The sequence below is a fragment of the Colias eurytheme genome, chromosome 26, assembly GCF_061535395.1.
Source record: "Colias eurytheme isolate Ceu_HAF_F1 chromosome 26, ilColEury1 Martin Lab GWU primary, whole genome shotgun sequence".
NCBI classification, from domain to species: domain Eukaryota; kingdom Metazoa; phylum Arthropoda; class Insecta; order Lepidoptera; family Pieridae; genus Colias; species Colias eurytheme.
In genome coordinates this window covers 5264131-5286227 of record NC_143005.1, presented here as the reverse complement: position 1 = coordinate 5286227, position 22097 = coordinate 5264131, and the positions used below count along the sequence as shown (strand labels likewise).

Sequence of the window (22097 nt, the reverse complement as noted above, 5' to 3'; positions counted from 1 at the left end):
AATATTAGTCATATTAGTAAAAACTGTTATACTAGGTGCAAAATATGATATTAAATGATAACTTTCCGCATTGTCGCGTGAAAATACCGAACTAAATATAGCCACTGAAAATCTCAAGCATTCACTAACACAACACATGTCATTACAGATTAAAATAAACATCATACTTATGAATCAGAGATTACCATAACAAGCCAACACAAACATTAAGAGGCAAATGTTAAAACGAGGTTTTAAACGAAATACACTGAAACATTACGCGGTTGACAAATAACCGCAAATTGAGATTGTGACTTGAAAGGGTTAATAATGGCGTGCCGGCGTGGGATTGTTCGTATAATTCACTTGGAAAGCGTAGATTGAGCTATTGTCGCGTCTTAAGATCCTGTATGTTTGGAATTAATTGTCGATCGATACACTACATGTGTGGATTGATGACGTATTGTTTTCTAAGCTTGTTTTCGTGTTGCGTAAATTGTAGATAGTTTGGTAGTATTATTAGATATAACTTAATTATTTGGTATCTAAAACATGAGGTACTTTACTTTATAATAATGTTAAACTGGATGTAGCTCAAATACCTGGTTTATGGTTTGATGAAAGTACAAAAGAATATATCTAATGTTTAATTTATAAGACGTGTAACTTTCCTGACAAGAAAATATATTTTTTAACGTCAACCCTTTACAAGTCACCGATATTTTATTGGACAAACAGGGACAGAAAGCCCCAAAAATAATATGTGTCTAACGCTTAAATAATTCACAAAGGTATAGTGGCTTTTGCGGGAAGCTTATAAATTATATATAAAACATTCGATATTATTCGATGTCGGTTTATTTTATGAACGTGTCCACATAAAGGGTTCATATATTAAGTATTTCGTTTTTAATTATGTATTTGTATAAGTATCGCGTCCATTTGTAATATTGTATTGGATAAACGATTTAACTGAAGCAGAATATAAAATGTGCTGGTAGATTTATTAATGGATACATTTTCAGGCGTAATACAATTGTAACAAAAAGTTCTTTAATAAACCAAATGATACGTTAATAAAAAAAGGCTATTTCGCATACAGATACGAAAAATTCTATCCATTTATCATACGTATTATAAAAATTTAATCAACAAATCGTTCAATACACGGACCATATAAAACCTCTTTGCAACATTTCAAAAGACTCACGGCTATATAAAATTGGCGGGCTTTTATAAATTTGAAACATTTTCACTATCGGAGCGCAGTGCACTTCCTAAGTCATGTTCGAGGGACGCCGGTCCGAAATACCCCTGAGATTTGACAATAATTCTCGATAGCTACTCCATTCTACCGCTTTCAATGAATACTGAATTGAGATAGCTCCTTGCATCTTAGACAACCTATTTCAATTTAGATTATTGCTCCGTTGCCGAGTGCATCTTAATATAAACCGAATATTCCTAAAGCGCGTCACACACGGTGAAGATTTTATCTTAAGATACTGTTATATTTTATATTACAGTATCTTAACGCATCCGGTATCAGCGTTCGGACCATCATTTTTCTTTTTGTCATTGCGTACTAAGACTCCTGTAGAACCGCCATCCTGTTACAAATGACCCACAAAATTTCGCGTCATTTGTAACAGGATGGCGGTTCTACAGGGGTGGGTGGTACGCAATGACAAAAAGAAAAATGATGGTCCGAACGCTGAAACCGGAAGCGTTAAGATACTGTAATATAAAATATAACAGTATCTTAAGATAAAATATTATAGTATCTTCACCGTGTGTGACGCGCTTAATAAACATCCGAACGCTGCGATATTGTAAGCAAAAAATGACCTTCATTACAACATCAATCCGAAACTCGGAGATGAATAATAAAATCGTACAGTGTACTTTATTCATTGACCTTCCCAAAATTAACAGAGATAACGTTTACAAAGAGCGAATTTGAAAGGGGCACTGATTCGCGACTCTTTAATCTTTCATCGAAAACAAAACTTTGGATCGTAACAGGATTGTCTGCCGTTCATTTACTTAGCAAATTATTCTTTGTCGAACGGAAGAGAAGGCTTTGAATCCATTAATTCCCTGATGGGGTCACAAAGAGGTGGTGCGAATTAAAATAATGTATTCTACGACTTCAATAGGGAGCCCTCCGTCCGGTGCCGCTGTTATTACAAGAATAATGTATTTAAATCAAAGTCTGCTTTCAGACGAAGATACTCCGCTTTGTGAGCCGACGAATAAGTGATCACGTACGGTGCCATTAGGATGTGTTTTATGTGCAAATTATAGGCTACCGTTTTTAAACTCGCTCAAATTTCAACGTCGCTGAACAATTTCGGTTCGTTAGAAAAGTTTAGCGCGGTCTCCATTGTGAGTCGGTTTGCATTCACGACTCGCGTTCCCACAAATGAGGTTCAATCTACAATACTTGCGGGTATTTACTAAATCCCTCTACGTGTATCTCTCTTTATTAATTGCAATCCCGGCACAGAGACAAACCGTATGCACAAACAGCAAATTAATCCTCACTATCAAAAGGGTTTCGACTACCCCCTGTTGCCGGATAATTTAGAATATGATCACCCCATCGTCGAATATTTCGAAACAAACATTTCAATGTATTTATTCTGGTGTTTATTTTAAAGCGTAATATGTCGTGTTCCACTTTGATGTCGTGAAATCGCTTCTGTTCTTTATCAGTCACGCAACGATTTATGTCTATTCATTTCGTCATTTAAATTTAGATTTTACTATCTTCTATTCTCGTCTCAGTTTCCTTTGTAATTTGATCGACACTTACTACTTTTCCAATTTGGGTGAGTACGTATGAAATTATTGCATATGGTTGGTTGGAGTTTGTTTGTCAGTATGAATGGTTCATTATGCGAAGGGATACTTTAAGCGGGGCGCACATAATATTTGCGATGTTATACCATTGTTTATGATTTGGACAATTGTTTGTGTTTCGCTGTCAAAGGATGTGCACTTGTTTGTTTTATGGGTTGACAGACAAAGGGGAGATGTTCAGAGATAAACGGAGCACGTTCAATACGCTGAATGGAAGTACCGTCCGTATTTTCTGTTTTCTTTAGCTCTGAAAGATTTTCATATTAAGGAAATAATATATCCCCATTCCTGTATGAATAGAGTCTTCAGGTAAAGACTCGGAACAAAATTTCTCTATCGAATGCTTTCCTTTGCGGGCAACTGCGCGGAAACGTAGTGGCATCTTGACTCGAATACCGGTACTTACTTGTATTTTCATGCTCGACTATAAATCCGCCATTTTTATTTCCACTGTTTCATTCACGAGAGTTTTGTGTAGTTTCAAGTGAATCGCATTTGTTTCATAAACATTTTAATAATACCCCATCGTGTTCGAAGTTCGCCTGTTGACTCTGCAGCGGGTTTCTGATGTGTTAATAACGCCTATTTACGTGATTGTATGATCAAAGTAAAGTTTGCCAGTTTCATATTATGGGCTATTTGTTAAGTCCGCTTCATTTGCTGTTTAGCATCAGTTGCTTATACTAGTGTATCAACTAGAAATTTATTGATTTAATTTCTTGGGATTTAGAAATATGTCGTTGGTCCAGCTAGACATTGACCTAGGTAGTTTTATGTTTAATTTCTTGTCTATAAATTAATTACTATTTAATAAAAATAAACGTTTGGAACGTGTATTATGTGAGTTCTTTCTTGTTTTGATTATATTTGATAAATATTCGAGTTTATAGGCCAAAATTTTGTTTTATTTTAGAAAGCGTTCTATCTATAAACAATTGCAACACTTAACTTGTCTAGCCTGCTATACGTATGTAAGGATCAGCTAGTGATCGTCTTAACAAGGGCGCCTGATGAATTCATTGTTCCCAGTCCCTTGGCCCATGTAAGAAGAGGGTAAAGCGAGATTGCATTCATTGTTTACAGAATATCTTTATAATTTACCTCAGTATTTGTGGTGTTACGTACTTCGGTATATTTCAATTTTCGATGTATTTCGAATACGTTTTTTTAAGTCGTAAGCACTTCAACGTCGTCCGCTTAATTTTTAGTAGTTATAAGAACTGGGGTACTTATCCCTTTTTATTTATTAATTTTTACATCTTTAATATGTAATTATAATTTAAAGAAATTACTCATTACTCAAGTCTTATTTCATTTTCTTAGATAAATCTATAGATAGGCATATAATAAAATATACCTACCTAGCTATATTTTTAGACTACGAAAAAATATTTTAACATATTGTCATATAACTATGAATACAAGTTTACAGTAAAAAAAGTAATTTCACCTTTGATTGATGCATTGTTCCCGGGATATTAACCGTATTGTTTGTGACGTAATCGCTCCCGGACCTCCTTGAAGGGGAGGTAACTTATATGGAAATGTGTATGCTTTAAATAAGTTCATGCCAAATTGAATATTTCATAGTCGATTTTGAAAGATCAATACCACGTGGTATTGATCACTTAAAGATCGGAAGTCAAAAGTTAATACTACAATCAAACTTGATTTTTTTATATTTTATATAAATCGTTTTTTATATCAATAAGATTCCATTATTTTTTTTTTTTAATAATAAAACTTCAATTCATGCATCACTACATAGTATAAAACAAAGTCGCTTTCCCTGTCCCTATGTCCCTTTGTACGCTTAAATCTTTGAAACTACGCAATGGATTTTGATGAGGTTTTTTTTAATAGATAGAGTGATTCAAGAGGAAGGTTTATATGTATAATAACATCCATTAAATAGTGGAGAAGTACTATTATTTTTGAGGTTTCTAATGTGATGTCGTAATTTTTTACATATTTTCCGCTTACATTGCAAACGCAGGCTGAACCCTACGAGTTTTATCAAAATAATGTACTAAGTATTATACACATTGAAAAGGACTACAGAAAAGTCCGCGATGGTATATGTCTATCTCTTATGGATAACCCACAATAACTTTTTTTTGTCATTTACTTTTTACGACAAATAATGGCTAATTTTCGATGCGATTTTAACCAATACAGCATTAATCCTTAACCAATTAAATACCTTGAATACATTGTTCATTTAATATAGATCTATATGGCCCTTTACACCGTATGATTTAAGTGAATATTTTCGAAGATATTACAGATTTAAAAATTGCGGGACGTAGCGTTTGCGGCGATACCGGCCGGCCGCCCGGCTATCGGGCGAGTCGAGCGGGCCGCTATGTTTTTAATTTTATATACAACGTTCACAGTTTTTCTGTAGTGTATTTTGTATCAGCATTGCAACCGTGCGAAGCCGGAGCGGGTCGCTAGTGCAAAATAAATGAGAAGCATAAATAAACAACGAATACACATTAAGTACTTTGCAATAAAAAAAAATATAAAAACATTGAATCCATTTCCATAATATTGTAGCCGTCACACTCACTGGGTAATTTTCCCCATTGTCAACACAAGAAAATATTTCTCCCCATGTAGCACTGGATGAGCCTTAATAAATACAAATATTTATTAGTTAATTTATTTTTATCGTACCAAAATTAGCTTGTTGTTGTTACTTATAAAAAAATAAGTGCTAATGTTTTACTATTTACTTAGCTATATCATGTTATATCGGTAGAGATATTTTATACCAGATTTCCGCCCGCGGCTTCGCCCGCGTTTTCAAAGGAAAACCCGCATAGTTCCCGTTCCCGTGGGATTTCCGGGATAAAACCTATCCTATGTGTTAATCCAAGTTACCCTCTATATGTGTGCTAAATTTCATTGTAATCGGTTCAGTAGTTTTTACGTGAAAGAGTAACAAACATCCATACATCCATACATCCATACAAACTTTCGCCTTTATAATATTATTAAGATTCTATGATTTATATTATAACATCATACTTTTCCCGTCCAGTGTATAAAATACCAGTCTTTAAACCAAGATTTATTTGCTGAAAATCAAAATGTTTTTCATAAATCAATAGATAGAAGGTCTTTGCCGTTTCGCAATGCTTTCCTTTTATTTACTTTAACTAAAAATAACAATTTAGCTTTAATAAAAAAAATATTTACTTAGTTTCTTTTAAATACAATCGATAAAATATGACACATTTTCCTGGTCACAATAAAAAGAAGATAATATTATGGCGATCTTAATGTGGCCTTGTGTTTTTCGACCATTGACTTCATTTGACCTTTTTAGATATTTAGTTTTTACCTATATTTTGATTTATTATTGTTCGAATCCACGAAGTGTATTATGTAAGTAAGAACAAAAAAATAACAATTAATAACATGTGTTTTTTGCAATTGTGTAATAAATTACAAGCGTAAATACGTTAGTGTAAAATATATAAAAAGGTTTTTATTATACCGTATAAATTTGTATTTCGTACCAATTTAACTGTTTGTTTAAAGATATTTATTATTATGAGGAGAATACAAAATCAATAAATATATTTAAAAGCTAAAAATATTGCGCGTTCTAGTAATTTTATATCCACGGTTCTTAATACCGTCATTTCTATGAGATTTGTAATTTGCCGCCGATAATTTCACCCCCGTCTGTTGAATGGAGGCCAATTGTGTCATTTTTGTTCTGTTCTGACATGTTATTTACCTTGCTTTGATTTCTAAATAAAGAACTCGATTTATTGTGGAAGAAGTTATAGTCGCTTATTCATAAAGTAATGTTTCATTCAATCAACGTTCAAAGTTAAATTTAAACAACAATAATTTTAAACGAATAAATTTGTTTCATTTTTCTGATAATGCTGATTTGAAGTCCATTGGGTTGATGTAGATATATAAAATCCTGTAATTACAATAATATCACTCAGGTAATATATCGACTTTAATTTAATAAATCACTTCAAAAATACCACTTATAATTATGTCAATTCTTAAATAGTTATTTATTTACCAAACGACCAATAAGCATATTTTCAAACACCTCAAAATCGGCAAAACGTAGTAAGGACAGAAATATAAAAAATACCTTTTTACTTTACACAATAATTAAATATTTTTGTACAAATTGCCAGCTTATAATGGACACAAATGAATCGCTGAAACTCCATTTACGATGAACGCTTTGAAAATCTTTATTTATTCGTATTGTGAATAAACTTATTATAGAATAGAATAATTCAGTTACTGGTCCACGAGAAATTTCTTTCCGCTTTTTCCAAGGAAAAGAAATGTTTTCGCCTTTCATTGAATTACCAGCGCCGGGAATTTCTATATTCTTATATTTTATTGTGCCACGCCGCCTTAGACACGGTTATTCAAATTAACTGTATTCTTTTATAATGCCTTTTTATGACACTCCGACGACTACTTAATTTTCGCAAATGGAACTGCGATTTATATTTTGAATTGATTTGAAAAACGTCGTGTTGTTAATAAACATCTTCTTATTTACAAGTAGCTGAGACTTCTAAATAGTATTTCTACAATAACTAATAAAAACATAGTTAAAAAAATAGACCACCTTTGTATTACGTATCTTAACGTATTGGGTATCGACCTCATTTAAAATCTGACCAGTAGATCCATACTATGACAATGTTGCTAAATAAACTCAATAACCCTTTGACTTTATTAATTCATGAGTACCAGTGATTCGTAGTTTCATAGGTGCATCTTCAGAAGCTGTTCCTCCTCCAAGACGTAGGCAATTTCCTTCAATTAATAGATTTAGAACTTGCATGTCCATCGCAGTTTCATTTCTAAACGGATGTATATGTCATATAAATTAACGTTCGGAATTACGGATATTCAAAGTTTATTGGAGATATTTGTAAAGTTAGTTTTTAGATATTGTTTTCTGCATATCAAATTGTTTATATTTATAGTTAGTTACATCAAGTACTTATTACATGTAGACCTACAAACAATGAACCAAAGAAAAAAAGCACTTATGTTTTACAACACTTGCATATTTTTCGCATGGCTTCAGCCACAAGCATAATATTATAATCTTACGACTTAATTCATTCCTAGTTACTCTTTTCTACTTATTATTCTTTGAAGTTAAATTTTGGGTGAATTATTTTTGCTAAACATTTTATATTATTTGTCAAATTCATTTTTATCCACTTTTGAGTTATCTTCATCAAAGGTTGACACATTATTCTTGTTTTCAACCTAAAATGGCAATACATTCAAAAGTTTTCACCATAAAACTGAAATGACCTGTAACACATTACACCAAGGTATCCATAAACTGCCCACAATATCACGGGAAAGTAGAAACCATAATACTCTCAATATCTACAGTAAACAAAAGCTAATATTTCCGTCCTCGACAAAACAATTATACGTCACTTGTCCCTCCCCTTACATCAGCTGTGCCCGCACACTCCCCTGTATTTTTAACTCTCGTGTTAAATTGTCAACGACGATCATTTAAATTTCTAAAATTGGAGATTAGTTCTTTAATGATAGACGTTCGTATATATTTTGTTTTTCGATGCTATCACTCTATGTCATGCTATTTTGGCAGTTTTCCTATAGTGATTATTATAAAGATATTATTCAATTTCAATCTTCTTCAAGTTTCTTCTTAAACATCCAACTTACAATTCAAAAACAGATTGATTTTCATGATCTTATTTGTTTAACAGAACAAACTCAGTATTTACTACAACAAAACGCTAACAAATATCAGGAACACGAAGAAAGGTCTATTAGATTTACTTAAGGCAATTTAAAAATAATACAAAGCGATTAAAAGACAATCAAATCATTTCCGCAAAACGATTTTCCCGCCTAAAAGCACATTGTTCGAAGCACCGCTTGATGTTATTGTACCCGTAATAGAAAGGAAATTAATAGTTACAACCAACAAACTTATAGATACACTTGATTTAAATCCTATGGTCTTAATAATAGGGTTCAATATCGAAGGACAAATTGCCAAATATCTTGGTATCAAGGAGTGAACTATTGAGGGAGAGGCAACACAATTGTAAAAGTAAATCCATTTTGACGCGTTTCGCTATTATTGTCAAGTGCAGATTATTCATTTATATTGATTGTAAATTGTAAACTAGCGAATGGAATACGATTATCCGTTTCACGACTACTTGGCTTTAATGGAGTTTTATTTTGCATTTGCAATGTTTTTTCTAGTAATTGGAATCTTAGCTTGTAATATCGAGTTCTTTACCTATAATTTATTTCGTTGTGTCTATGAACTCGTTGTAACTGGCTTATCAATATTACCAACATCAATATTCGACTATTCTCATTCTCTTAATTATTCATTTTTGGAAAACACTACATTTCCTAACAATTTTTCTACACTTCAAAACTTTGATTCCAACTCTTCGACGATTACCATCAATACTAGGTTTATTGGTGTATAAAAACGGGTTTAAATTAATAAAAATTGTTCTACAAAATCGTTCTATTCTCCGTCCCGACGGTAACACAATTTCTAATGTCAGTGTGCTAAAGGACTTTATCGCATTACGGTCCCCGGACCCCGTGGCAGCGATGTAAATAACTATAGCTTTATGGAAATCGCTTGTTCAATATAATTGGTATTGTGGACTGTTAGAGAAATGTTCTAGATGAATGTAAGGAAGATCTTTTTGGGACTGATTTTAACGTATTTCTTCTTAATGCTAAGAATTATGTTGTAAGAAGTTGAATATCTCTTTTTCTAAATAACAAAACTTTTGCCGTCACTTACGAACGACGTTACGAATTCGTCTTCTACCAAGAAAAGGTGCCTTATTCAAAGGCACCTTATTCAAAGGCACCTTTTATTGGTACAACGTTGTTTTCAATCGACTATGTTTCTAGTGATTCAGTGTGCAGAATAACATACATAATATTTGCATAGTTGCTTCAGAGTTTTGGATGTAAAAATTTCTGAAATTTGTAACAGGGTAAAATTTTTAATTATAGAAATAAAAGCTTCATTCTTGTTATATTGTTTAACTAAAGTATTTTCATGCTGCCTCCTTCAATGCCGTAACATCGTCAATTATGTATACCTACATAACAATCATCTTAAGACATATATACTATCTAGTGTTTGCACAGAAGGAATTAGCAAGGTACATCGAGCGTCTGATTGGTCGGTAGGGTTGTGAGTTGGTGATCATTGCTTGTGTCAACACAGCTTTCTTGTCTGCGTCTGCTTTGAAGTTTTGTTTGAGCTGCTTCGTTAATTAAGTTTGTTGTTACGTCTTCAGATTCGAGTGCATTTCGGATTTCAATCTGTTTAACGTTGATTCGATTATTGGAGTGAATTTTGTAACGTTGCTAATCAGTGTGTATTTTTTTTATATTTATCCTTATAAATATGACTATGTTCGAATTGAGATAATTTGTTAGAAAATTTCATCTCGAAAAACGCTTAATTTTTTTATGCTACTGTTTGCCAAATAGTAAAATTTGATAAGAAGCTATTGTAGGTGATTCTCTGGATTATAAAGTAATTTGATGTAAATCAATATCCAAATACTATGCCGACTCATATTTTTGCATGAGAACTCAAATAAAATAAAATGAACCTAATATTTAATTCATGAAGTATTAAGCTAGTTTGACTATCTCTGCATGTATACCATTAGGTACTGTATATAATATATATAAACCTTAATCCAGGCGACATCACACTATCTCCCAAACACTGTCCTAATCAAATTGGTCTTAACACCAGTGAATAGCAATTAGATGTCGTTAACTGAATCGTCCGGAGTAAAGACAAATATCGTATCGGTTCCGTAAGCAAATATCGGGTCGCAGGTCGGACTGGTGTCGTCTCGTCGAACTAACTTGTTTCAACTAATTGGGCTCTAATTGTAATTGGGTTGGAATTTTGGACTTTACATCTAATCTATCTAAATTACTAGTGGTCCGCCCCGGTTTCGCCCGTGGTACATATTTAGTATCCCATGTCCTTCTCCTGGCTCTAAACTACCTCCCTGCCAATTTTCAGCTAAATCGATTCAGCCGTTCTTGAGTTATAAGTGGAGTAACTAACACGACTTTCTTTTACATATATAAATGAAAGTAATCCTGCTTTAGTCGTCTTTATAAGACACAGAGAAGGTTCTTAAATTACTCGAAAATTTGAACGAACTAAACATTACTTACGAAGTGATAATAGTTAAACGTAGAAAAATACATTAAAATAGGAATTAGAAATAATTACCATTACAACAAGGCACATATAATGACTTCTCGTAAACATATAAAAATATTATAAAGATGTGATGATCGCGTGATATAAGATAATATTGGTAGAAATGCTTTAATCATGTTAACGATGGTAAGAGATCGTGAAATACCAGAAACACGCTACTTGTACAGTTCTGATGTACTTTACAAAGCTGTATTTTTATGAATTGAGTTGATATATTAATTACATGGGAATGAGGCAAATGAATTGAATGACGACTTCGAAATTACATTACAAAGACAGTTTGGCGTTGCTTTATAGTGGGTCTGATAATATTTATGATACTGTATTGTTTAATGTTTATTCGATTTTAAGAAACTGATTTAAAATACCGCTAGTAATGTGTTAGAATTTGTTTAAAAACTTCCATTTTCTAATGACAACTTTTCTTCCACAGAAACATGTCATCTAAACGTAAGTCGCCACCGTCGAAACTGCAAGAAGGCGTCGACGTGAAGAAATCCGAAGCCGGCCCCGCCAACCTGGACTTCTCAGACCACCAGGATTCAGACGAGAACGAGCACCAGACCTTCTACAAGTTCTCCCCCAGCTCCTCCCCCCACACCTCGATCAGCGAAGAAGAACCCGCAACTTACGAGGACGAGAACCCTAGCAAGAAACAAAGATTCGACCAAACATTAGACATGACAAACAACCTTCTAGTCCCATCGTCCTTCCTAAGTCTGCACCAGGTCAACGATCTCCAAGCGAGAAGACGCGGCTCCTCAGAATGCAGCAGCCCCGGTGCTGAAGCGAAAGTTTTAGGGCTATGCAATAATAACAATTCATTGCTGAACCACAACAGTGCGCTGTCGCTCGCTAACCCACACAAGCGGTCGATGGATGACGTCCTGAAGAGGTTAACGTCTAAAATGAATAATAGCACGATCAAAGAAGAGAAGAGGCCTACGCCGTCGACCACGCCTGTTAAGCAAAACAAGTAAGTGTTACATAATTATAGTTACCTATCTGATAAACATTTACGTAATGATTAACAAATAATATTGTGATTAATACTATGAATTATAATTTAGAGTCACGTGATTTAAATTTAATCAAGCGGGACTTTTAGGGTACTTAATTTGCTTCGCGTCTACACCCTCTTCTACCCTTAAAGTAAACGTAGCATTTTCCGAAAAGTTATAATTTATAGTCGATCTCAATTCAGTTTTAAGAAATATCAGTATTAATTCTGCGCAGGAATTCTTAAAAATATCTAGTTCTTAGGATATTATACAGTTTGAGAATCCTACTTCTTTACTACTTTTAAACAATAGCTTCCCTAACCTTACAAAATAAAAAGTCGGTGTACCAACATAACCATCGGCAAATTGCACAACATTTTAAATATGACTTTTGAACATTCCATTACATACAATTTAATTAACAATATAATATAACTAATTATTTGTCGCCGTCTAATTACTTTCTATCACTGAACAAATACATTTTAACCTGTGATAATCTCTAGCCGGCTATTATTGGCAATTTCCGATATAATTCATTAAGAATGTTTTGTTTAGCATTTATCTTACAACACGGAAGCTTCCACAGATAATAAACTCTATTATGCGTGTCATTGACGATAAATCAATGTTATTTTGTTACCTAAAGGACTGAAGAAATCTATAATTTTATTACTTAGTGTTCTAGAAGTTTTTATTATTGTTTCTACACTTACGATCATACTAAATTAAAATATGTTAATATTTGCTAAATATCTAAATATAGTAACACACAGAAAAAAAAATAACGCTGAACATAACTGCAGATTTAATGTGCAAAGAACAGCATTTAAGAAAACATTAACATTTGCGTAAACTGTTTAAAATATAACCACAATAAAAACATAATGTATCATTGTTTAGTGTTAAATAGAAACGTGAATGTCGTCGAAACCATTACGAGTAAACTGATGGTTTATTTATATTTTAATCGCCGTTTTACTGTTTCCTACTTTAGTACCAAAATAAAGAGTTTACATACATAGTGGGTTTTTAATTGAGCGTGTAACTGCTCATTAAAAACAATGTAAAGTGGACCACCAACCGTTAACAGCTATGTAACCAGCCCTTTATTGGCTCGTGGTTTTACTCGTTTATCAATTTATTCAGTCATTATTTTTATAGACCGCCTCCTTGGTGAAATGGCTTTAGCCAGCTTCTTTGATCCTTTTTTCCTTGTTTTCGATACATCATATAGTTACTATAGATTAGAAAAAAATTAAACAGTTAATTGTGTTATTTTAACAATATTTTAGAAGAATTTGAGTGAAATGTGTCTGACATAATTAACTTTGTAATCTGTTCTTGAATATTTGCAACCTAATAATTGTATGAACAAGTTTACTGTAAAATTTAAACACTATTATTTAGCCGTACATTTTAACCACATACTTTCTACATTCTATCTTACATAAAAATAATGCCTTTCATAAAAATAATTACAAACTAATAAACTAAACGCTGTTTATAACCGAGGAACTACCTATCGTTCAAGCAATTACGTCCACGACCAATATAACATGAGCTCCATATATCTATTGATTCGATCGAACGATCATAAATTATGAAGACGGGGTGTATTATCGCAGCTCAGCTTACCCTGGTCAAGTGCACAATAAAATTAGATGCAGATAATTTAATAATAGAGGTGATTAAAGATAAAAGGTGGAGGTTGTGTCAACCGATCTATGTCAATATTTGTCTGGCATTATCTGTTGTGAATAATATTGTTGTGACGGATGTCACTATGGGATACATTGTTCGTAATCTCTGTTTTGTAGCATATTTGCAATACATTTTATCTGACTTGTTTTTGTGATAATTAATTGTTTTTTAAATTTTATAGATATTGGCACTGACATTAGTTTGTTGTTGCTGGGGTGACTTGTTTTCGTGGGTTTTATAGCGGAATATTTTCGATAAATTTGGAACATGCTGTTTTTATAAGAAATTATCAAAAAATGATTGTTTGTTTTAATTTTAATAATGACCTAATTATATCTTAACAATTGCTTTGATTACGCTATTTACAGATTGAAATGCAACACTTTTATTTAGGTCTTTGTAAAATCTTATAAAGAATTAAATAAATAAATAATACATACACGTATCCTACTAAAAGAAAAATGTACAGTTAGCACAAAAATGATTAAATCAAAACCGGTGCGGCTCGTAAACAAAGCGGTTCCTCGAAGCGAGTGTAATATTAAGACGAATGTATGCTATTGTCCCTCGGCCACTAATTAAACGTAGTGTTAATTGCCCCGAGAATTAAGATGTTGGCCAGTAATGTGTAGCAATCCGTCTGTGTTAAAGCTCTGAGCGATTTTGTGTGGGCGAAGGTAGGAGCGGTAGCGGTTTTAACAAGTAATGAAAAAGCTTGAGAACTCGTTGCTGCGTTAGTAGGTGGTATAAAATTTAAGACAGTACCAGACCACACACAAAAGTGTCAATAAAGGTATCATGTAGTCTATCACCGTGAATTAAAATGTTGCATTGTTCATTTGCCACTTTTACAACAGCAATTTTTCTGCACTGTATATTAGCAGCTTGATTTTACATATAGCTTCAATCCCCGTTTTACAACGCATTAAAATGAGTTAAAAAGAGGGCTTTTCTATATTCTCTTCTATGTATAACCAATCTCTTATTATCTTCCATGCTCAACTATTTCTTACAATTATTATTTTTAAAATCGCTCAAGTCTATCCCATGTTCCACCACACATGAACCAGGAACAATAGGTGAACCATAATTTGTACAATGATACATTTCATAAACACAATGCGCGGGATTATAAATCGCTGCCAACATTTGTTACATTTAATGCTCTATTTTTATTATGACTGATCGCTCTATATTATGCTACCTACACTTTCTATGAAAAATGTTTAAACGATATTTGAAATTGTTCTTATAAATCATTGGAAGAAGTAGCTTGGTAATAAAGTTAGTGATTGTCTTGTAAATTGTACAATGTGATCATTAGATAACTTATTATGCCTAAGATTTTTTTTTGTAAATGTAATAGCCAATAGGTATAGTATAGTAAAGTGATCACCTACTTACTCCTATAAAACAAATATTTTAAATTTATAAAATCACCTACCCCATACCTTTCATTGGGTTTAAATATTTTAAATTGTAAAAATCGTAGGTAACAGTTTTTAGCAGTTCTAACATTGGTTCTAACGAATCTTTTAACGATTGTAATGTACCTAAACAAAATACGTAAAATAAGTAAAGATTTATTGGGACCTGCTATTTGTAAAAGAAATCATATTCGGATGGAATGTAGATACTATGGTATTGTATTAATTAAAATTTTATACATACCAGATAATCTATGATAGTATTTTCGATCGCAACACAAATCCCACGATCACAATTGTTACAATTTAAAACACCATGTTACATGGTAACATAATTAAAAGCTAATAGAAGCCGAATAAATAATATTGTAATACGTAAATCATTACACGAAACAATGAATTAAAGTTCATTAAATTCGGATGAGTTGCGAAAATGTAATTATCGAGTAATTATAACTGTGTCTATTGATCAAAACGAAAGTCAATAGTTGCATCACGATAAGATGTCAAGGATGATTCGATTTTATTCAATTAAAAATTATGGGCTTTATGCAAGAGCAATTTTTGCAAAGGATAGGTATAGTTTGCATAAGTATTTATCTTAGATCATTAAGGTATTTATCGATAAAGCCAGCTCTCAAACTATAACGTTCCTGTATGTCCAAGTAAAAACCAGATTGTAAAAAACAAAGTCTCTGTTGCTCTATCTGTGCCTATGCAAGTTTAAATCTTTAAAACTGCGTAACGATTTAGATGAAGGTTTTTTATGGATAGGGTGATTCTTGAGGAAAGTTTTAGTATAGTTACTATTTATTAGGTTTTAAAGAAAGCGAGCAAAGCCGCGGGTAGCTAGTAAAAAATAAAGAGAGCATGAAAAAGTTAAATATAAAATCACGAAAGTTATTGTAAATTTTCATTCCAAGAAAACACTTAAATAATATCTGCCTATAATAACATTTTCTGTCACGCGTGTTTCCTCGTAAACAATTGACAAGGTCTGACCACTCTGCACAATAACTATTCTATTACATACAAAGTAGCGACAATGCCTTTTGTGAACAAATGTCCATTCGTATGTTTATGTTTATTGAATGTTTATTGTTTTGTCTTATAATTTTGCAATAACGTATGTAAAATTTAATATTACGTTCTATTCACGTTTCAATGGTCTTAGAGCTCTTTATGTTCCCTGTTTTTCCATGGAAAATTCGATGTTAATAGAGATTTTGAATATAGATAAAAGAAACATTGACCTGAAATTTATTTCCGTATGAAAAACAACTTTGAAATGTCACCTCATATTTTTCCACGAAACGAATCTATATTTATACCTATCTATTTTATGCGATATTCACTACAATTACGACTTTAAATATACATGAGCATATTATGTAGGTAGTGATTGCAAACATAATCGTATTTTAGACCACAGCCGTATCATAGCGAAATAATCCGCAGTTTACATCGCAAAAGCATAGTTTGTCGCTTTCCCGCCTTGATCATTTGAAATTGGAATGCAACGTTAAGCGCAACCAGTGATTGGCTCATACAATATTCAGGGCGGCCAATCGCAGCGGCGCTGTGTTGCCAGTGCATCAAAAATTCTATCTGAATATACCAATGTGGCGAGCACTAAAAATGATAATACCAACGTGGCCATACAATTTCAAATGAAGAATTCATACAACACTCGCCTTTCCATTTGGTATGTATTTTTATTGAACAGTATTGAGTCCGGCCCATTTTATTTATTGGTGCAATACGTACGTTTATGAGGCGATTACACTAAAACGTCTTTTATTAGATGACCGAAACTTTGTGTCCATTAAAATGAAGATAAATACATGTGTTTGGTAATAAGTTCTGGGTAACGGCCACTTATTTTAAGGTGGGGGTCGAGTGTTGCCAGCCAAAGGCTTCTTTTACTTGTGGCAACATTAAGTTTTAAAATAACAAAAGAAAATTTAAGAATAAGATAATATGACGTGTTACAAAGCGGTGTCTTTCGCTCCGTCCGTTTAGCTTACTCGAGTATGAATAGTGCAATGTTTTTTTTTTCGATTTTTAAACACAAATGAAATTATTTATGTTACAAAATTATTCAATATGCTTATAAAAACAATAAACATTCAAAAGTAATAATCATCAACACTCAAAATCAAAACGTGTACAAAATCTACATCCTAACGTTAACTAAGAAAAAAGTTCAATAGCTCAAAGGAAAACATCGATAATTTTACCCCAGCATCTGACCTTAACCTGATTTAAAATGCTATCAGGCTGAGAAGGCACCTTACGGCAGCTCAATAAAACGCAATAGCATGACGGACGGCGGCGACGACCTTTAAAATAATAATGTGTATTGTTGACGATGGATTTGTGTGGATAAGACCAAATTTTCTTTTACTAAAATATCAGACTTGATGCAGCTATACGTATACGTATTATGTGGTGGAATTTAATTTGTACTTATTTACGTTTTAATATTATATTGGCGAGCGCATGTTCCAAACGTTTTAAACATTATTTGCTAGACCGACGGTCGTTGATTTGTCTTATCGATTGCCGACTTTTGTAAAGTTATTTTATAGCAAACTAATAAAATATACAGAGATGTAGATGGCCAGCACTTTACTACATCACACAAAACTGGCAGATGTCCATTTATATTCTATACCTACACTGCTCTTTTGAATATATTCCATACATTGTGATACTATCGAACAGCTTATATATTTTATATTATTTTAAGGCCTATCCACACAATGCTAACCGACCTGTCGCGAGGGGCAAACAAGATGAATAACCCCAACGTCTCTACGTTGTCTCGCGTTAAGGGATTTTTTATTGTTGGCAACAAATTGTGTTGGTGTGCGGCAACCCTTACATTCTTTATGCATCATGATGTATGTACCTCCCGTTTAAATATGCTATTCAGACTTCAACGGCTCTGAATAATGGAAACCGTCTTGAACGACGTGTCTAATTGTTTTCATTGTGCTTAGGGACAAACTTATAAGATAGTTTTGTGCTTGAATTGTTTATGCACCAAGATTAAATTCCATATAAAATATACTAGACATAAGTTATATCAAACTTATTAAATCCGTTAAATACTTCGACAAATAACAGAATTGTAACGATCATTTTAAAACCATTGAACATAAAAATGAAAAGTGTAAACCACTAACGTTTACAAAAGAAACACAACAATACTAATTGCGGTTAAAACGCTGTAACAATTTACATTAAGCCATCAGTCTCAACGAGACAAAGCGAAATAATGAGTGTAAAAATAATGAATCGGATCACTCACAAATCACAATTCCATTCAATTACATCACTCACAAAGCTCATTATTGTGGCATAATTATAATATCGACAAAAGCAAATTAATGCTATTCCACGTAATTAATAAATCAAAGAAGCCCTACAAACACAGGCCCCTCAAAGGTGAAATTATTGGGGAAAAATCTGAGATTAAAAGAATGAATTTTTTCAGACATGTTTCACAATTACTCGTCAGATGGGCATGACGCCAAGATATTGGGAACTTTGAAAGGTATCGAACTTTGTACAGGATGCTTTGAAGAATTTGAATCTTGTTAATGTTGAAAATTTTCGTAGCGAGTTTTACGTAACGTTGGGGTGTACTGTGATTAAAACTAGATTGAGAATGATATTAATGTAGTTATTAGATATAGGTATAGAGAATTTATTATTTTTGATGATTTTAGTTTTTTATGACATCATTTGTTTCGATTGATTAGTAGGTAGGTCGATGTTTTTCTATGTAAATGTAACATAAAACTGTATTATTATTTATTTCCAGTTACCTTCAGATTTTATATTTTTATTTTACTCAATTGTTATCGTATTACCGTCATAACTATTTTGTTTACCTACTGCCTACATATTGTTGAAACTCAATTTTATCTGTCAAGTGTGAGCTGTCATCTGTCATGTCTACGTTTACGTCAGCCAAAATTATTGCCATAGTAAAATTGTTATATTTGTAATTCTCACGTAATTCTGTTTGGGGATGTTATGTGCATAATATTTTTTCGTATTATTAATTTTGCGTTTCTATTTTTAATTTTGTTTTGTTTTTATCTCTATTTCGTAGTATTCTTGAATTACTTAAAAATTGTATTGTAATTTAGTCCGGAGAGTACGGTCATGAAGTATCGATTAAATTAAATTTATTTTTATTATATTAAATACACTTATTAACTATACATACCTATATATATATATATATATATATATATATATATATATATACATCATACAATCTTTTTGGCGTCATGCACGTCGTGCATCATTACGACGTCCCCCAGTTCCCCTTGCTTTTTTTAACATGTGTTAATGAATATTGCTTAGTTTTTCGATAGCCAGCTCCGTGGGGTACGTCATTTTCGAATAATTTAATTTTTCGCGATATTCTTCTTGCGTTCGTGCCGCAACATTTTTGAACCCCGAACCATGCTCATAAATTATAGGCGTCCTAGATATATTGATCGTGATTTATCTATCGCATCGACTATCTAGCGTCCTCATAGCATGAACGGCATATTTTGTGAGTGCGACGTTGCCAGATTTCGGTTTCTTTTATTAACGCTTGTCTTTTCATTTATACTAATTTCGTAAGATCTATACATATACGGATGCACATTATTTTTATATCATTTATTATTATCTATCTACACAACTAAGTAACAATGGATTTTGATAAAGTTTAGTACACAAATAGTTTATAATAAGAGAAAGAAAATTAAGCTCATGTCTGTAAATTTTACATGAAAAATCGCAGGTAGTTGCTAAAATAACAAGCATATAATTATGTACATGTTTATCTAGTCTATTTTTTTATAAGACAATTAGGTAGGTAATAACTTTATTTGTGAACCAATATTATATATGGACGTCAAATATTATATACGGACGTCCAATATCTATATACGGACGCCTAATAGCTATATACGGACGTTAAATAACCTGGCTACTTTAATTGTAAAAATGTGGCACTATTTTTTTGAAGTGAAACTTCTTTATCGGGGTGGGAAAAAAATTTAGTGTAACATTTTTTCGTTACGCGCCATCTTCTTATGCCTACCACGCGTGATTCGACGTATTTCTGTAAAGTTGCATATAGTAAATTATTTTTTGAAAAATAAGGTCATAAAGAAGTTTCACTTCTTACGTGTGTACACGCACACATTTTTTTTTTATAATCGATAGGCCATCGTTTGACCACAATCCCACCTGAGTAAAAGCGACGATGTGGTCTACTTGGGTACACGTCTGCCTAGGAGAAGCCTATTCACCCTAGCTTTGAAGAGGTCCAGGTTGTATTGCTCAGGAAAAATAGTGGTAGGGAGTGAATTCCATTGTTTGGCTGTTTTAATTATGAAAGAAGACTCGAAGCGACGAGTTCGAATGTTAGGGATATCCACAATGAAAGGATGAAACCCCTCGACACGCTTCGAACTACGATTGAGGGATAATTTACTATTTAAGGCAGTACTGTTTGGCTACAAGCTACTGTATGATGGAAATACTGTTACCAATCGTGTTGCATCACTTGCACCATATTGGATTATTCTCATTTGTCCCCACAGATTTTCCCGGGATCAATGGGAATTATTGGCATTTAGTAGGAAGATATATTTTTAGAGAGAAGAAGAGAGATTTTGAGAATATCCTACTAGATTTGAATTGAACATTCGTATATAGCAATTGGACGTCCGTATATATAGCTATTGGCCGTCCGTATAAAGCTATTGTACGTCCGTTCAATATAAACATATTTACTACTAGGTTTCCGCCCGCGGCTTCGCCCGCGCAGTCAAAGAAAAACCCGCATAGTTCCCGTTCCCGTGGGATTTACGGGATTTCGTCATTTTCCCGGGATAAAAAGAAGCCTATGTCCTTTCTCGGGTATCAAAATATCTCCATACCAAATTTCATGAAAATTGGTTCAGTAGTTTAGGCGTGATTGAGTAACAGACATACAGACAGAGTTACATTTGCATTTATAATATTAATAATATAGTATGGATGTTGTTATTTTAACTGAAAGTTACGATCGTGGTCTTTTCGCTTTAAATCTTATGGCTTATAAAGAATTTCACCCACGATAAACACTTTACACTACTGTTCCGCTACCGTCGCTTAAATTTCCTCCAATTTGGTAACATTTTTCATAACTGCTCCACTCCTATTAGCTTTAGCGTGATATTATATAGCTTATAGACTTCCTCAATAAATGAGCTATCCAACACTGAAAGAATCAAATCAATCAAATCGTACTAGTAGTTCCTGAGATTAGCGCGTTCAACCAAACAAACGAACTCTTCTGCCCCGTAGGTGATAGCTTGATAATATGTAGCCTATAGCCTGACCCGACCTCTTAGTAATATTCATGCATAATTTCAAGTAAATCCATGCATGAGTTTATCCCGGACGTACATACAGACAAACAGACAAAAATTCTAAAAACTATATTTTTGGCTTCTATATCGATTGTAGATCACGCCTCAAGTATTCTTTTAAAAAAATCCAGTAACTGCACGTATTTTTTTTTGAAACTTTCACTGACTTTTTAAAAGTTTTTAAATAAACTCGGGCTCCTAATGATACGCAACGCGTACACCTCCTACGGCGAATATATTGTTATAATTGCAGTCAGTGGTAAATATTATGATTGTGATCTATTGTTGCGAACGAGCTGGCAACGTCGCAGTTGTGGACGCCAAATACGCGGAGTCGGAGTCAGGAAATCTCCAAGGTATACGACTGTAAATATACGCGCGACAGCAGCGC

General features: G+C 33.0%; 1 protein-coding gene across 2 annotated transcripts in view; it reads left to right on the top strand.

The window, feature by feature from the left end:
- Positions 1 to 22097, top strand: part of Sox102F (transcription factor Sox102F) — a 235717-nt gene that overhangs the window by 156656 nt on the left and 56964 nt on the right. For both annotated transcript variants that reach the window (XM_090116834.1, XM_090116835.1), the window contains exon 2: positions 11574 to 12116. In XM_090116834.1, the coding sequence (XP_089972960.1) occupies positions 11578 to 12116 (539 nt within the window). In that variant the 5' untranslated portion in view covers positions 11574 to 11577. The remainder of the gene's footprint in view (positions 1 to 11573; positions 12117 to 22097) is intronic.